Source organism: Dendrobates tinctorius, unplaced genomic scaffold (assembly GCF_039654945.1).
Source record: "Dendrobates tinctorius isolate UK_male_01 unplaced genomic scaffold, ASM3965494v1 ptg000059l, whole genome shotgun sequence".
Taxonomy (NCBI): domain Eukaryota; kingdom Metazoa; phylum Chordata; class Amphibia; order Anura; family Dendrobatidae; genus Dendrobates; species Dendrobates tinctorius.
In genome coordinates, this window is record NW_027361727.1 from 2597690 (window position 1) to 2618112 (window position 20423).

A 20423-nucleotide genomic window follows, 5' to 3' on the forward strand; every position below is an offset into this window, starting at 1 on the left:
TACTCTCTGGCCTCCCCTCTAGCACTCTGGCTCCGCTCCAGTCCATCCTACACTCTGCTGCCCAACTAATCCACCTGTCTCCCCGCTATTCCCCAGCCTCCCCCCTATGCCAGGCCCTTCACTGGCTTCCTATCGCCCAGAGGCTCCAATTCAAAACCCTAACCATGACATACAAAGCCATCCACAACCTGTCTCCTCCATACATCTGTGACATGGTCTCTAGGTACCTACCCGCACGCAACCTTCGATCATCTCAAGATCTCCTCCTCTACTCCCCACTTATCTCTTCTTCCCACAACCGCATACAAGACTTCCCCCATGCTTCCCCCATACTCTGGAACTCCCTGCCGTAACGCATCAGACTCTCACCATCAACGGAAACCTTCAAGAAGAACCTGAAGGCTGTGTGCACACGCTGCGGATTTTGCTGCGGTTCCGCAGCGGTTTTGGCCGCTGCGGACCCGCAGCAGTTTTTGCTGCGGTGTACAGTACAATGATTCCCTATGGGAATCAAAAACCGCAGTGCAGACGGTGCGGAATTTTCCGCGCGGATTATCTGCGGTTTTCAATCCGCAGAAAGAATTGACATGTCAATTCTTTCTGCGGATTCTCCTGCGGTTTGCCATCTCCTCCATTGAGGAGATGAAAAACCGCAGGGCAAAACCACAGAGCAATCCGCAGGTAAAACCGCAGGTCTTTTGACCTGCGGTTTCACCTGCGGATTGTACAAAATCCGCGCGGATGAATCCGCACCTTTTCCGCAGCGTGTGCACACAGCCGAATACCCACCTGTTCCGACAAGCCTACAGCCTGCAATGATCCTCGGTCTACTGAACCACAGCATGACCTGCTCTACCCTCTCCTACTGTATCCTCACCCATCCCTGTAGACTGTGAGCCCTCGCGGGCAGGGACCCCTCACCTTATGTACTTGTGTGTCCCTTGTCTTACACATGTTTACTATACTTGTCTATATTTCCCCTTTTCACATATAAAGCGCCATGGAATAAATGGCGCTATATAAATGCATAATAATAGGGTACACATAAATAGTACCAGTATACTTTACACAAAATACTGGTATACGGTACACAAATAGTTCTGGCATATGGTACACATAAATAGTACTGGTATACTGTACACAAATAATACTGGTATACGGTACACATAAGTAGTACTAGTGTACTGTACACATAAACAGTACTTGCATATGGTACACAAATAGTACTGGTATACGGTACATATAAATAGTACTGTTATACCAAATACAAATAATACAGGTATACTGTACACATAATTTGTACCATTGTGGTAAATACAAAACTACTGCTGTTCTGTACACATAAATAATACTGGTATACAGTACACATAAGTAGTACTGGTATACTGTATACAATTATTACTGGTATATGGTACACAAATAGTACAGGTATCCTGTACACATAATTAGTACTGGAATACTGTACAAATAAATGTCACTACACAGTACACAAAAGCAGTACTGGTATACAGTACGCAACTGTTACTTTAAAATACACAGTATTGGTATACCATGCACACTACTAATAGAGGTATACTGTACAGATAAATAGTACTGTCACGCAGTACACAAGCATACCACTATACTGTACATATATACTACTGCCATACTATATACAGTACATAAATGGAACTTGTGTACACAATACTTATGAATAAATACTACAGGTATGCTGCACACATAAAACTAAATAGTACACAAATATTACTGGAATACTGTGCACATTAATACTGCTTTACTGTACAAATAAATAGTACCTTTACACTATACAGCTAAATAGTACTGCCATGCTCTACACAATAATATACCACTATACTGTACATAAGTAATATGATACATGTATACTACGCTCCCTGCGTGCTCTGCATGCTTCCTGCTCTCTGCACGCTTCCTGTTCTTTGCACACTCTCTGCACGCTTGTTGCTCTACGCACATTCTCTGCTCTCTGCATGCTCCCTGTTCTTTGCACACTCCCTGCTCTCTTCATGCTTGCTGCTCTCTGCACACTCCCTGCTCTCTTCATGCTTGCTGCTCTCTGCACACTCCCTGCTCTCTTCATGCTTGCTGCTCTCTGCACACTCCCTGCTCTCTTCATGCTTGTTGCTCTTTGCACATTCCCTGCTCTCTGCAATCACCCTGTTCTTTGCACACTCTCTGCACGCTCCCTGCTCTCTGCACACTCCCTGCTCTCTTCATGCTTACTGCTCTCTGCACACTCCATTCCTCTACTGTCCATTGTGACTGAGCTGCAGCCTTTGGCAAGAAGCATTGAATTACAGGTAGGAGAGGGGGGGGGGGGGGGGGAGTGTCAGGATCTCAATGGGTCCCACAAAAGAAGAGGAGTCCGGAGACCCAGACCCTGCGCTCCCTTCTCATAAGTACCCAGCTATTCCTGGGGTAAGTCCCCCTCTGCAGCTACACCCCTGCATACAATAACATTAGTATTGTGATTTCACCTTTTTCGCAGTGAGCTCCTGTGAATCCAGGGGGACAAACGCACTTGTTTGGGGCCACACAGGTTCCACCATACCTGCAACCCTCCTCGCAGAACGCTACAAGACAAAATAAAACACAAGATCAAGTTATCAGTGTAATAAGAAGCAATACTTAAAGGGATTGTCCAGGACTTTTATACTGATGGCCTAGCCTTAGGATAGGTCATCAATATCTGGTGCGACAGCCGGCACCTCCGCCGAACAGCTATGCCCGGTGCCAGATCTGCTAAGACTCTGTCAACAGAATAGTGGCCGTGGCCGTATACTGCACTTCCCCAATAAGACATAAGATATACAGCACCGGGCTGTGGCCACTATTCTGTTCATGGAGCTATGCAGCTCCGGAACTCGGGACATCTGGCACTGGGAACATGTGGTCGGCAGGGATGCCGGGTATCTCACCCCATGGATCAAATGTTGATGACTTATCCTAAGGATCAATGTAAAAGTCCTAGATAGCCCCTTTAAGAGACTCTGTGCCGAAACACCGAATCAACAAACCTCTTACAGTTTGCTACATTCGCATGGTACCTAGAATCAAGGAAACAGTCCGGAGTCCAAACAAAAACATTTCCCTGCACCGAAACATTGTAACAAAACTATCAGGATAACAAATACATTTATGCCATTGATTGGTGTAGTTCCCACAGCTTTGCGCACAAGCTAACTCCGGTGCCACATTGCGCAGGCGCGGCCCATCCCGACAGAAGGACACATCCCCTGTTATATATAAGATAGTCTAGTGATTCCCCTTTATAATTAGTCCCATGAAAAATAACGCAAGTCATCCACTAATAACAAAAACAAAAAAAATGATTTATAAGACAAAAGAGGGAACAGAATGTCAGCTGTGCAGTATATACTGACACATATACTTCCTATCAGGCACAATAAATAATATATGCATGCAAACAATGGCAACATAATATTATAACCAGATAAGGAAATAAAATATCAGTTGCGTTTAATATATCGACAAACAGGCGTCCTATCAAGGCTTCCCAGGGCTACAGTAACAATATTGTACCTAAAAAAAATATGTATTTATATATAGGAACAAGTGGCTATAGAATGAATGAACATATGTGCCCCAGCAGTAACATAGGGAGAGGGAAATACCCAAACAGCCCAAGATATAACTCTAGGAGAAATACCTATGATTAGGAAAATGGCAGACAATCCCTGCATGTATTGCGGCTGTTGAACACCCGCGAGACATGCAGCCGTGGAGATGCGAGCATATTTTTTTGAGCATGCTGAAAACACTTGATTAGCACTCGAGCATGCTCAGATAACACCTTATAGGAGCATGTTCGCTCATCACTAATGACCAGAGATGTCAGGTGTAGCATCTCCACACCCCGACGCGTGTTTTGCCACTAGCTTCTTCCAGGGGCTTCTACATTGAGATCTGCTTACACAAAGCAAAGTATTAATACTATAGACAAGATAGGACCGTCCCAATTGGGTACACCCTGTTGTGGTGGGATGGCTTTTGTGCTTTTGTTGATGAAAATAGTGTCAACTAAGTTACCCTATGTTATTTGAATTTACTAGTACTATTTATTTACTACAGGGTATTTGCACATTTTGGTTTTTTTTCTTTGGTTTTGTCTGTGAAATTGCCACAGTGTGAACTTGCTCCTACTTATTGTACGTCTACCAACTTATGCTCCTACTCATTTCTTTGTGGGTTTTTTTTTAATAACATCACATGGTACAGCACAGCCTATCAAGAGGGACTATTGTAGCCTGTATAAAAGCAAAAACAGGCAATGCAGCAGCCATTTTAGTGTGAATCTGGATAGTGAGAGGATGTCACAGCTTAGCAATAGAGATAGAGAGAAGTAAGCCATAAAACACTGAAGAAACTGCACAGACAGTGTGTGACAGGACAGCAGTGAAAATCAGTTATCAAATCTGTAGATCTTATTCACACATCAGCATTTGGTGCATATTTTGTATCACTCTTTGTATGCCAGGAGTAGAGCTGTATTGTAAGGGTTCCAATGGATTGTGATGAATAAGAAAATGCTCACACAAGAATTGAATTTACTAAATTGATTTACTTAATAAATGATAAGATCAAATAATAAACAGTATAAAACTATAAATACATATGCATTAATCAGAAACAAGCATTATTCATACGTTACATTATTCAGATAGACGTCGACCAGTCATCCTCCAGGAGCCAAAAGAGAATGAGCACGTGTCCTAGTTCTTTTAAATGTCCAGCTAAAAGGTGTGTCCTGCCCCACCATGTGGGGAATGATGCCACAAGTGTATTGTCCATTGGCTATAAACACTTCCCCTCAATACCTGTTTTAACCAGTACATAATACAGGAAGCTAGAGGAGGGGGCCTCCTGTGTGCTGCATGGCAGAAATACAGCAAGCTGGAGGAGGGGATTCGGAGCACAAGATAACATCCTTGGGAATGTTTAAACACCCAATCTAATTAGGGTGGTTGCCTTGAAATATTAATGGTCCTTTGTTGATGGATAAACAAATGACCAATAATTTACATTCCTTTATCTTAAGTTTCAGTGACCTTTTGCTTACCTCATCTCAGTGTATATTATATTAAACTGATTGAAACCATATAAAAATAACTCATAGTATACATTTCACCCCTTGGTTTCAATCACTTTAATTAATTAACCTGCCACTAAACTATTCCATTTATCATTATTTGCATTGCTCCTATATATATTTATTTATTTGCTACCAATAGAAAACCGCGCTGGTAAAAAACAACATCCTGGGCTTAAAACAGAAAAAATCAAAACAAAAACAACATTGGACCAGCAGGTGCTGAAATATCAAATGTCTGTAGAAATCTTCTTTCTTCGGATCTTCTTGACCGCAATTTTTAAATGGGTCTCTGTTGCAGGGAAGCACAGGGAATATTATGCCCTCATCACTTGGCCTAAGTGACTTCACTATGTTCCCAGGTTAACAAAAGTACAGACTCTAAAAAGCAATCTGTCCCTGCCCTTCATGACATTAACCCCTCGGTGCAGGTGTCCAATGGCTGAGCATAAGAGTCCTTTCATCTTCTATTGCTGCCGCTGTTCAGGGCCTTATTCACCCTGGTGACGGTTCAGCATCATCTGGGCTCAGTCTCAGCGTTCAATTGGACATCTTCAGTCTAAACACAAGACACAACCTGCACTGTGGGAAAGTGAAATTCACAATCATACTTGAAAGTTCCAAAGTCTTGGCAGAGCTAACTCAGTCCAAAGCAACAGTCCAAAATAACTCAGTCCATGATATATATTCACAGTCCAAGATAGAATAACTTGTTCAATATAACTCAGTCCTGGTGACTTGTTTTCCACCCCTTGATCAAATGAATCAAACAAAATTACCGTAGGTTTGTTGGTCCAAATTAATTGTGCCCAGAATGACCTCTGAAATTTTCTACTGTAGCAAATATTTCTACTCTAGATAATAATACTACATAAAATATATATCATACATGTATGTACTTATACACTGAAATAAATCATATCAAAATATCAGATACCAGTTATCAAACACATCAAATTCATGTCAATCACATTTGCATGATAACGATGATCATAATTACCAGTACAATCATGTTCATGGAGATCACAAAATAATGTTACTGCTAATCAGAATCAGTACAATTACATGTTAAGGAAAACAGAACCCAAACTAATTTGCTATTAACTCAATTTTAGCAAATTATTATTTTTACATAATAATAATATACACATTACATCAACACACACATTGGCTTCACCTAACGCAGTCATTCAGTAAGCAGGAGAGATTCTCATTTACATATAGACAAACACACACTTTGGGTACCCTCTAGTGTTGAGCATTCCGATACCGCAAGTATCGGGTATCGGCCGATACTTGCTGTATCGGAATTCCGATACCGACATCCGATATTTTTTCAATATCGGGCATCGGAATCGGAAGTTCAAAGTTGATTGACAGCCGAAATGACGTCATCATGATGCGCGGTGTGTGCGCATCATGATGCACCGTCATTTCGGGCCTTCCGGGGGTCTCTGCCGACCTGCCGGGGGGCTGTGCCGGCCTGCCGGGGGGCTGTGTGGACTGCCCGGGGTCTGTACCGGCCTGCCGGGGGGCTGTGCCGGCCTGCCGGTGGTCTGTGCACCCTGTGGGGGTCTGTACCGGCCTGCCGGGGGGCTGTGCTGATGTCCGGGGGTCTGTGCAGGCATCGTCCGATGGGACTACAAGTCCCATCCGGCGATGCCTGCTACCATGACAGTGATTGACACATTAGCCAATGATGGGACAGTAGTAGTCCCATCATCCGGCTAATGTGTTAAATGTTAAAAAAAAAAAAAAAAAATACTACATACATACTACATGCATGCTACATACATACTACATGCTACATACATACCACATATATACTACATGCATGCTACATGCTACATACATACTACATATATACTACATGCATGCTACATACATACTACATGCTGCATACATACTACATGCATGCTACATACATGCTACATACATACTACATACATACTACATATATACTACATGCATGCTACATACATACTACATACATACTACATATATACTACATGCATGCTACATACATACTACATGCTACATACATACTACATACATACTACATGCATGCTACATACATGCTACATACATACTACATATATACTACATGCATGCTACATACATACTACATGCTACATGCATGCTACATACATACTACATGCTACATACATACTACATACATACTACATATATACTACATGCATGCTACATACATACTACATGCTACATACATACCATATATATACTACATGCATGCTACATGCTACATACATACCACATATATACTACATACATGCTACATACATACTACATACATACTACATATATACTACATGCATGCTACATACATACTACATGCTACATACATACTACATACATACTACATGCTACATACATACTACATACATACTACATATATACTACATGCATGCTACATACATACTACATGCTACATACATACTACATATATACTACATGCATGCTACATACATACTACATGCTACATACATACTACATGCTACATACATACCACATATATACTACATACATACTACATGCATGCTACATACATACTACATGCTACATACATACTACATATATACTACATGCATGCTACATACATACTACATGCTACATACATACTACATACATACTACATGCTACATACATACTACATACATACTACATGCATGCCACATATATACATGCTACATACATACTACATACATGCTACATACATACTACATACATACTACATGCATGCTACATACAATACATTCATACAATACATACATAGACATACAGTACATATAACATAGAGTAACATACTTACCAATACTTGTCACATTGTTCCCCGAAGCCATTGTCTTTTACGGAATAAATATTAACATAACAAACCACAAAAATACTCACCCATGATCTGAAGCAGTCCACGAGTGTGTCCCACGACGATCTTGGGTAGAGAACTGCAGCATCAGCTGATGCTGCCGCTCTCTACGGGCTGCAGGAATCCAATGACGGAAGGTAGGTATCCTTCCGCACTGTATTCCTCCGCCACTTAAAAAAAAAAGTCCCTAGTCTCACTTTATGGCAAAAGCTGCGTGGGAACTTTCTCACACAGCAATGTCAAAAGTGAGACTAGGGACTTTTTTTTTTTTAAGTGGCGGAGGAATACAGTGCGGAAGGATACCTACCTTCCGTCATTGGATTCCTGCAGCCCGTAGAGAGCGGCAGCATCAGCTGATGCTGCAGTTCTCTAACCAAGATTGTCGTGGGACACACTCGTGGACTGCTTCGGATCATGGGTGAGTATTTTTGTGGTTTGTTATGTTAATATTTATTCCGTAAAAGACAATGGCTTCGGGGAACAATGTGACAAGTATTGGTAAGTATGTTACTCTATGTTATATGTACTATATGTCTATGTATGTATTGTATGTAGCATGCATGTAGTATGTATGTAGTATGTATGTAGCATGTAGTATGTATGTAGCATGCATGTAGTATATATGTAGTATGTATGTAGTATGTATGTAGCATGCATGTAGTATATATGTGGTATGTATGTAGCATGTAGCATGCATGTAGTATATATATGGTATGTATGTAGCATGTAGTATGTATGTAGCATGCATGTAGTATATATGTGGTATGTATGTAGCATGTAGTATGTATGTAGCATGCATGTAGTATATATGTGGTATGTATGTAGCATGTAGCATGCATGTAGTATATATGTAGTATGTATGTAGCATGTAGTATGTATGTAGTATGTATGTAGTATGTATGTAGCATGTAGTATGTATGTAGCATGCATGTAGTATATATGTAGTATGTATGTAGCATGTAGTATGTATGTAGTATGTATGTAGTATGTATGTAGCATGTAGTATGTATGTAGCATGCATGTAGTATATATGTAGTATGTATGTAGTATGTATGTAGCATGTAGTATGTATGTAGTATGTATGTAGCATGTAGTATGTATGTAGCATATATGTAGTATGTATGTAGTATGTATGTAGCATGTAGTATGTATGTAGCATGCATGTAGTATATATGTAGTATGTATGTAGCATGTAGCATGCATGTAGTATATATGTGGTATGTATGTAGCATGTAGTATGTATGTAGCATGCATGTAGTATGTATGTAGTTTTTTTTTTGTTTTTTTTTAACATTTAACACATTAGCCGAATGATGGGACTACTACTGTCCCATCATTGGCTAATGTGTTAATCACTGTCATGGTAGCAGGCATCGCCCGATGGGACTTGTAGTCCCATCGGACGATGCCTGCACAGACCCCCGGACATCAGCACAGCCCCCCGGCAGGCCGGCACAGCCCCCCGGCAGGCCGGTACAGACCCCCACAGGGTGCACAGCCCCCCGGCAGGCCGGCACAGCCCCCCGGCAGGCCGGTACAGACCCCCACAGAGTGCACATCCCCCCGGCAGGCCGGCACAGCCCCCTGGCAGGCCGGTACAGACCCCCACAGGGTGCACAGACCACCGGCAGGCCGGCACAGCCCCCCGGCAGGCCGGTACAGACCCCGGGCAGTCCGCACAGCCCACCGGCAGGCCGGCACAGCCCCCCGGCAGGCCGGCAGAGACCCCCGGAAGGCCCGTACAGACCCCCGAGAGGCTGTACAAGGGCAGGAAAGGGTTTTTCCAATTCCGATACCGAAAGTCTCATAGACTTGAATGGGACTTCCGGTATCGGCGATACCGATACTTTTTTTAAAGATCGGCCGATCCATTCCGATCCGATATTTTGAAGTATCGGACGGTATCGCTCAACTCTAGTACCCACACATTTGCATTGCATGACTCAGGTGTAGGTGAGCAAAGCTATGTCGATAACAAAAGACTGACATTAACAAACTAGCATTCATTGAAATCATTTAACATATATGTTCTTCAAAACCCAATTTGCATGGGAGCTCCCAAAAAATAAAAAATGTTAAAACTCAAAAATAAGTCATAAAATATTAGGTAGATGGACTCCTTTTTCACTACTGCAGGAATGAACTATTTACTGTGCACTGTATTTACATGTTAATTAAATGGCCAAGGTTTCTTCTTTTACTCCTGCAAACAAAAGGTTAATTACACCCCCCACCCCCCAATCCAACACATAGTGGACTGAAAAGAGAAAAAAAACAAAAACAAAAAACAATTCCTATAACAACCAAGAATGCTAAACACAGTACCATTAAAATTCAAAAAATGAGCTCATAAAAAATAAAAATATACCAAATAAAAAGTAAAAATAAAAATACCACGTGGATTTTTTCTTTGGCTGTGAACCAATTTTATCAAGGGATATCCATGACAAATACACAAAGCACATACAGTGACAAAGACAGCACTTAGTACAAATAAGTCATCTATTTATCTTGTCAACCCCCCAGTATATTATCAGTTATCTAACTTTAGGTCAGTCTTAAATTCATTGTCTGTACTGTCACTCCCTCTTTTCCTTGTATGTTTCTCTCACATGGCTCCCACATACAGAATCATCTTATATCTGCTGTGGTCTTTTGCCTTTTAAAACATCAAGGTCTATTACAATCCCTCAGGTGAGGAATGCACATTTATGCATCACAAAGACCAAACCCAATTCATCATATATCAGCCAGCGCATACTTCACAGTATGCTCACAGGAGTATTTCTCTTCATATATCAGCCAGCCAGCGTCGGACTGGAACACCTTGGGCCCACCAAAGAAAATCATTCTTGGGGCCCACTACGTAGCTGCATAGAGTTAAAAACCAGACCACCAATTATGCGGTAAAACACGCTAATATCCGGGTATAATATAAGGTTGTACATGTCTTAATTATGTAGCAGGAGTTGGGGTAGCCTCCCTCATAGAATATAAAGCAGCCCCCTCACATAGTATAATGAAGCCATCTAATAGAATATAATGCAGCCATCTCATAGAATATAATACTGCCCCCCTCATAGGGTATAATACTGCCCCCCTCATAGGGTATAATGCACCCCCTCATAGGGTATAATACTGCCCCCCTCACAGGGTATAATACTGCCCCTCTCATAGGGTATAATACTGCCCCCCTCATAGGGTATAATGCACCCCCTCATAGGGTATAATACTGCCCCCCTCATAGGGTATAATACTGCCCCCCTCATAGGGTATAATACTGCCCCCCTCATAGGGTATAATAGTGCCCCCCTCATAGGGTATAATGCACCCCCTCATAGGGAATAATGCACCCCCTCATAGGGTATAATGCTGCCCCCTCATAGGGTATAATACTGCCCCCCTCATAGGGTATAATACTGCCCCCCTCATAGGGAATAATGCACCCCCTCATAGGGTATAATACTGCCCTCCTCATAGGGTATAATGCTGCCCTCCTCATAGGGTATAATGCTGCCCCCCTCATAGGGTATAATACTGCCCCCCTCATAGGGTATAATGCTGCCCCCCTCATAGGGTATAATACTGCCCCCCTCATAGGGTATAATACTGCCCCCCTCACAGGGTATAATGCTGCCCCCCTCATAGGGTATAATACTGCCCCCCTCATAGGGTATAATGCTGCCCCCCTCATAGGGTATAATACTGCCCCCTCATAGGGTATAATACTGCCCCCCTCATAGGGTATAATACTGCCCTCCTCATAGGGTATAATGCTGCCCCCCTCATAGGGTATAATACTGCCCTCCTCATAGGGTATAATGCTGCCCTCCTCATAGGGTATAATGCTGCCCCCCTCATAGGGTATAATACTGCCCCCCTCATAGGGTATAATGCTGCCCCCCTCATAGGGTATAATACTGCCCCCCTCATAGGGTATAATACTGCCCCCCTCATAGGGTATAATACTGCCCCCCTCATAGGGTATAATGCTGCCTCCTCATAGGGTATAATACTGCCCCCTCATAGAGTATAATACTGCCCCCCTCATAGGGTATAATGCTGCCTCCTCATAGGGTATAATACTGCCCCCTCATAGGGTATAATACTGCCCTCCTCATAGGGTATAATGCTGCCCCCCTCATAGGGTATAATACTGCCCTCCTCATAGGGTATAATGCTGCCCTCCTCATAGGGTATAATGCTGCCCCCCTCATAGGGTATAATACTGCCCCCCTCATAGGGTATAATGCTGCCCCCCTCATAGGGTATAATACTGCCCCCCTCATAGGGTATAATACTGCCCCCCTCATAGGGTATAATGCTGCCTCCTCATAGGGTATAATACTGCCCCCTCATAGAGTATAATACTGCCCCCCTCATAGGGTATAATGCTGCCCCCTCATAGGGTATAATGCTGCCCCCTCATAGGGTATAATAATGCCCCCCTCATAGGGTATAATACTGCCCCCCTCATAGGGTATAATGCTATATAGATATATAGATATAGAGTTAGATAGATATAGATAGAAAGATAGATGTAGAAATAGATAGATATAGAGATAGATAGTAGATAATGGATAGAAAGTAGATAATGGATAGATATAGATAGAAAGATTCATAGAGATAGAGATAGATAGAGATAGATATAAAGATAGATATAGAAAGAAATATAGATAGATAGATCGATAGGTAGATAGATATAGAGACAGATAGAAAATAGATAATGGATAGATAGATAGATATAGAGATAGATAGCTATAGATAGAAAGATATAGAGATAGATAGATATATAGATAGAGATAGATAATAAGAGATATACAGATATAATAATAATAATAATAATAATAATAATAATAATAATAATAATAATAATAATAATATAGACATATATAGATAGATATAGAGATAAATATATATAGATAGATGGCTATAAATAAAAATAGATATAGAGATAATAGATATAGAGATAATAGATATAGAGATAATAGATATAGAGATAATAGATATAGAGATAGATATAGAGATAGATAGATAGATAGATATAGAGACAGATAGCTATAGAAAGATAGATATAGAGATAGATATAGAGATAATATCTAGATATAGAGATATGTATAAAGATAGATAGATATAGAGTTAGAAAGATAGATAGATATAGAGAGAGATAGCGATAGCTAGATAGATAGATATAAATAATAGAGATAATAGATAGATATAATAGATAGATATAGAGATAGATGGATAGATCAATAGATAGATAAAGAGAGAGATAGAGATAGATAGATAGATAATGAGATATAGAGATAGATATAGAGATATAGTGTTAGATAGAAAGATAGATATAGAGATAGATATGGATATATAGATAGATATGGATATAGAGATAACAGATAGATATAGAGATAGATAGATAGATAGATATAGAGATAGATAGATAGATATAGAGATAGCTATAGAGAGAGATATAGAGATAGATATAGAGAGAAACAGATATAGAGATAGATATAGAGATAGATAGGTAGATAGATATAGAGATAATAGATAGATATAGAGATAGACAGATATAGATATAAAGATAGAGAGAGCGGTAGATAGAGAGATAGAGAGAGATAGATAAATAGATAGAGAGATAGATATAGATATAGATAATAGATAGAGATAGATAGATAAAGATAGATAATAAATATAGAGATAACAGATAGATATAGAGATAGAGTAAGATAAAGATATAGAGATAGGTAGATATAGATAATAGAGATAGCTAGATAGATAGACATAATAGATAGAAAGATAGATATAGAGATAGATGTAGAGATAGAAAGATAGATATAGAGCGATAGATAGATAGAGATAGATATAGATAATAGATAGAGATAAATAGATAGATAGATAGAGAATGATAGATAGATATAGAGATAGATATAGAGATAGAAAGAAAGATAGATAGATATACAGAGAGATAGATATAGAGATAGAGATAAATAGATAGATATAGAGAGAGATATAGAGAGAAATAGATATAGATATAGAGATAATAGATATATATAGAGATAGATAGATATAGCTATAGAGAGAGATAGATACAGAGAAAAGATATAGAGATAAATAGATAGAGAAAGATAGATAGATAGATAGATAGATAGAAAGATAGATATAGAGATAGAGCGATAGATAGATATACAGAGAGATAGATATAGAGATAGATAGAGATATATAGATAGATAGCTATAGAGAGAGATAGAGATAGATATAGAGAGAAATAGATATAGAGATAGATAGAGATAGATATAGAGATAGATATAGAGCGATAGATAGCGAGAGATATAGATATAGAGATAGATAGATACAGAGAAAAGATATAGAGATAGATAACGGATAGATAAATAGATAGATAGATATAGATATTAGATAGAGATATATATAGATAAAGATAGATAGATATAGATGGTAGCTAGATAGAAAATAAATATAGAAATAATAGATATAGAGATAAATAGACATAATAGATAGATATAGAGATATATATAGAAAGATATAGAGATAGATAGATATAGAGATATATATAGAAAGATATAGAGATAGATAGATAGATATAGAGATAGATGTAGAGATAGAAAGATAGATATAAACATAGAGCGATAGATAGAGATAGATATAGAAATAGATAGATATAGATAATAGATAGAGATAGAAAGATAGATAGATAGATATGAGAGATATATAGAGATAGATAGATAGAGAGAAACAGATAGAGAGAGCGAGAGAGATATAAAAAACAAACAAAACACAATACTCACCTCTCCTCCTCGCTCCCACGCTGATCCCGGCTTCAGTGTCAGGAGCTGCCCCCTCTGCCAGACACACAGCGGGTGCGCGATGTAGTGACGTCATCGCGCACTGGCTGTGAGCCAGGAGCAGAGAGGACTGAGGGCGGCGCCGGCCCTGATGCAGAGCGGCTTACTGGGCTGGGGGCGGGGCCTCTGGGGGTGGAGACCTGAAATGATATGCACTGCTTCGCAGTGAATATTCATTTCTCTTTAGCAGCGGGGACAGGGGCTCCTGCCTCCTGACACCGCTGCTGCTCCGCTGGCAGGGGCCCCCATAGCAGCTGCATGGTGTGCGACACACCACTGGCTGGGGGCCCCTGGAGCAGCGGGGGCCCTAGGCAACTGCTGGCCCTGTATGCCTGCAGGTGCCAGGGCCCACCAGATGCCAGGGCCCACCGGAGAATCCACCGGTTCCCGGTGGGCCAGTCCGACGCTGCAGCCAGCGCATACATCACAGTATGCTCACAGGAATATTTCTCTAAGAAACTCTAGAACGAAAACAAACATCATTAGACATCAAAAAATGGCAAAACTGTTCAAACAACAATTTTCAGGGATGTTCCACAACTTTTATAATTAGTCCATGAGGGAATCTTGGCAGGGGGTGTAGTATGCCATGGTATTGGAAGAGTGCAAGGGGCGGTTACAGTGGGGGCTTTGCATGCCTCCATCAGGTGTCCCACCTCTATCTTTCCAACCCCCTATCTCATTTGTCGCCACCCTCTTGGGTCTGGCGAGTTGCAATTTACCTTTTCTCCTCAGATCTTGCCATCTCCTCAACAGGTCACTTGTAGAGATCCCATCTATCTCCTGGAATGGAACTCCACTAGCTATCAGGTCACAAAACAACTCCGTCCTGCTCTTTCTAATTTGGGTATCCTCCTCTTTTCTCCTTTCTTGATCTACTCTCTCTATTGTACTATTTTTTGATAATTTTGCTCTCTCTAGAGCAGATAGCTGGGAGATTAGATTGCATGCTGTGTAGACATTAGTGGAATTTCCCATAAGTGCACAGAACATAGTGAACAATGGGGCTTTGTATGAGGCTGGGGCACCTTCTATGAACTTATTCTTCATCAATACTGTCAATATTGCAGCATCTGGTCCCTTCCAATCCTCAACAACAGCAAAATGATCATTCAGATCTGGCACAGGATTGCGAGTTATGCCACCTATAGACCTGCGATTTCGCTCAATCTCTGAACTCCATCTGCAAGAGTCTCCCATCGTGTCTGTGGTATTAATTCCATGGGAGAGTCATACACTTGTGCCACAGAATCCCTCACCAAATGCAACAAAGAGAAATTCTCTACAGTGCCCCTTGCACGCCTCATTTTTAGACGCACCATAGGATCAATACAAATACTACAAAGTCCTATTGCCTCAAGACGGTTCAAGATTATAGTATCGGCTCCCTGATCCCATAATCTGAGAATCCATGCTAACAAAGGTTCTCCTGCTTGCTGCCTGTACCTGGTAGCTAGTTCTGTTAATTTTCCGACTGTATAATTCCTAGTTACTTCGGTCATTGAAGCTTCTGCTCCTGTAGCTGCGTTTCCTGCATCCATCCTATCTCCACTACGCTGTGTGACTTCTCTCCTAGTTTTAGTAGTCACAATCGGTCTGGCTTGCTTTTCTTCCTCATCTGTCTCACTGTTACAGCCATCACATTCTAGCAAATCTGACCATTTCTCATGTGCAATCATGGTCCTAGTCTGTGCAGTACGAATATCTGACACTGGCTGCTGTCTCCTCCTGCGCCTATTCTTATTCACATTTTTCATTACATAAGCTTCAGAATTCCTTTGCATATTGTCATGCTGTTTCATTTGGTCTCTCAAGGCTGATTGCAAGCTAATCCTTTGCTCTATAGCTGTATGCAGCTCTAAACGCAAGTTATCTATCTCCTCCTGTAATCTTTGGGACACTTGCACAAAGATCCATCCAACGGCTGCTGCAGCTTTCTGTTCTTTTGCATCATACCTTGAGAGATCAAATTTGGCAGCCACTTCCTGGGGATTTGATAACCGCTGTCCCTCCATATATTTGTTACATTCCTGTGCCATTGGGGTCCACTTTCCTGGTAACACCCATTCTGGCAAAGATCTGACACTACTCTCAACTGCTTTCCTACTCTTAACAAACTTATTCAATTTTGCAAACATTTTTATTCAAAACAATCACACTTCTGACACCAATTTGTATTGTAAGGGTTCCAATGGATTGTGATGAATAAGAAAATGTTCACACAAGAATTGAATTTACTAAATTGATTTACTTAATAAATAAGATCAAATAATAAACAGTATAAAACTATAAATACATATGCATTAATCAGAAACAAGCATTATTCATACGTTACATTATTCAGATAGACGTTGACCAGTCATCCTCCAGGAGCCAAAAGAGAGTGAGCACATGTGTCCTAGTTCTCTTAAATGTCCAGCCCCACCATGTGGTGAATGATGTCACAAGTCTATTGTCCATTGGCTATAAACACTTCCCCTCAATACCTGTTTTAACCATTACATAATACAGGAAGCTAGAGGGGGCCTCCTGTGTGCCACATGGCAGAAATACAGCAAGCTGGAGGAGGGGCTTCGGAGCACAAGATAACATCCTTGGGAATGTTTAAACACCCAATCTAATTAGGGTAGTTGCCTTGAAATATCAATGGTCCTTTGTTGATGGAATAACAAATGACCAGTAATTTACATTCCTTTATCTTAAGTTTCAGTGACCTTTTGCTTACCTCATCTCAGTGTATATTATATTAAACTGATTGAAACCATATAAAAATAACTCATAGTACACAAGAGCTTACATCGAAAAACTGTATTGCCATAAAGAAGCTAGACACAAGTTGGATACAGTCCTATAGACACGAGTTGGATACAGTCCTATAGACATGAGTTGGATACAGTCCTACAGACACGGGTTGGACACAGTTCTATAGACACGAGTTGGATACAGTCCTATAGACACGAGTTGGATACAGTCCTAGAGACACGAGTTGGATACAGTCCTATAGACACGAGTTGGATACAGTTCTATAGACACGGGTTGGATACAGTTCTATAGACACGGGTTGGATACAGTCCTATAGACACGAGTTGGATACAGTCCTATAGACACGAGTTGGATACAGTCCTATAGACACGAGTTGGATACAGTCCTATAGACACGAGTTGGATACAGTCCTATAGACACGGGTTGGATACAGTCCTATAGACATGGGTTGGATACAGTCCTATAGACACGAGTTTGATACAGTCCTATAGACACGAGTTTGATACAGTCCTATAGACACGGGTTGGATACAGTTCTATAGACACGAGTTGGATACAGTTCTATAGACACGAGTTGGATACAGTTCTATAGACACGAGTTGGATACAGTCCTATAGACACGAGTTGGATACAGTCCTATAGACACAGGTTGGATACAGTCCTATAGACACGGGTTGGAAACAGTCCTATAGACACGGGTTGGATACAGTTCTATAGACACGAGTTGGATACAGTCCTATAGACACGAGTTGGATACAGTCCTATAGACACGAGTTGGATACAGTCCTATAGACACGAGTTTGATACAGTCCTATAGACACAAGTTGGATACAGTTCTATAGACACGGGTTGGATACAGTTCTATAGACACGAGTTGGATACAGTCCTATAGACACGAGTTGGATACAGTCCTATAGACACAGGTTGGATACAGTCCTATAGACACGGGTTGGATACAGTCCTATAGACACGGGTTGGATACAGTTCTATAGACACGAGTTGGATACAGTCCTATAGACACGAGTTGGATACAGTTCTATAGACACGAGTTGGATACAGTCCTATAGACACGAGTTGGATACAGTTCTATAGACACGAGTTGGATACAGTCCTATAGACACAGGTTGGATACAGTCCTATAGACACGGGTTGGAAACAGTCCTATAGACACGGGTTGGATACAGTTCTATAGACACGAGTTGGATACAGTCCTATAGACACGAGTTGGATACAGTCCTATAGACACGAGTTGGATACAGTCCTATAGACACGAGTTTGATACAGTCCTATAGACACAAGTTGGATACAGTTCTATAGACACGGGTTGGATACAGTTCTATAGACACGAGTTGGATACAGTCCTATAGACACGAGTTGGATACAGTCCTATAGACACAGGTTGGATACAGTCCTATAGACACGGGTTGGATACAGTCCTATAGACACGGGTTGGATACAGTTCTATAGACACGAGTTGGATACAGTCCTATAGACACGAGTTGGATACAGTTCTATAGACACGAGTTGGATACAGTCCTATAGACACGAGTTGGATACAGTTCTATAGACACGAGTTGGATACAGTCCTATAGACACGAGTTGGATACAGTTCTATAGACACGAGTTGGATACAGTCCTATAGACACGAGTTGGATACAGTTCTATAGACACGAGTTGGATACAGTCCTATAGACACGAGTTGGATACAGTTCTATAGACACGAGTTGGATACAGTTCTATAGACACGAGTTGAATACAGTGTCCTATAGACACGAGTTGGATACAGTCCTATAGACACGAGTTGGATACAGTCCTAGGAGACCTCAGAGTGTTACATTAATCTTTTCTGGGCTATTGGAGTACTTCAAATCAATTTTTTTTTTTCATAGAATTTGGTAAAGTTTGTAAATTCCAATATGAAAAGATTAGTTCATCTCTAGATATTTTTGTTAAAGTTATATCTCCATTGGAGCAATAAACTTAAAAATAAACCAACTATTTGCTAAAGTATACATACCCCTTGAGAGGCAGAAGTATTCTTTTGTCTGGTTGTTAAAATTCTGTTAATCCAGTCTTTTGTTAATTATAGATTTCTTTAGGGACTGATTACTTTCCTGTTGCCTTTCTGCGGGTAGGAGGAAAACTTCTGCTTTACTGTGTAATATTGTGAGTCAGGATTAGCGCCAGCTCGGAGCCTATTTTGTGTAGACACCGGAAATAATGGCAATGTTTATTTATGATGTTTTTAGTGGTTTGCCGCTGAAAACAAATACTCCAAATTCACTGACTACAGTGTACAATTCCTCAGTAATAAACTCCAGCCCCTCCTTCCCTGGCTATTCTAAATCTAGATTTACCAGCACTTATTAATATTTATTATCAGACTAAATAGCGAGTTATAAGGTGTTAATATGGATGATGGGACTGATAATGTACGGATATTGCCGCTGCTTGCAAAACAGGAAAGATCTATTGTAAACATTCCGGAGTTGTTACATTGTATCGCGCAGAACACCTGCCACGGCGTATGGATTATATCTGAATATAAATATATTCTATTCATATACTAAATAATGCAACATAATATACAGTAAACTCCATGCCTAGTAAAAGCTTCAGGAATTGGAAACATTATTTTAGGTCAAGGCTGTTTTTATAGATTGTGAATCTTCCCGAGTAAAATGGAACGACTTCGCTCCGAGAGATGATTTCACATTTAAATTGAATGATCATGAAGATCTAATTGAAATATGTTATGCGAATAAGTAAAGTCTACTTTTCAGGCGGGATAG

General features: G+C 40.6%; 1 protein-coding gene across 4 annotated transcripts in view; it reads right to left on the reverse strand.

Moving 5' to 3' along the window:
• NELL1 (neural EGFL like 1) overlaps positions 1 to 20423 on the reverse strand; it is an 860783-nt gene that overhangs the window by 161316 nt on the left and 679044 nt on the right. For all 4 annotated transcript variants that reach the window (XM_073578304.1, XM_073578303.1, XM_073578306.1 and 1 more), the window contains one exon: positions 2496 to 2591. In XM_073578304.1, the coding sequence (XP_073434405.1) occupies positions 2496 to 2591 (96 nt within the window). The remainder of the gene's footprint in view (positions 1 to 2495; positions 2592 to 20423) is intronic.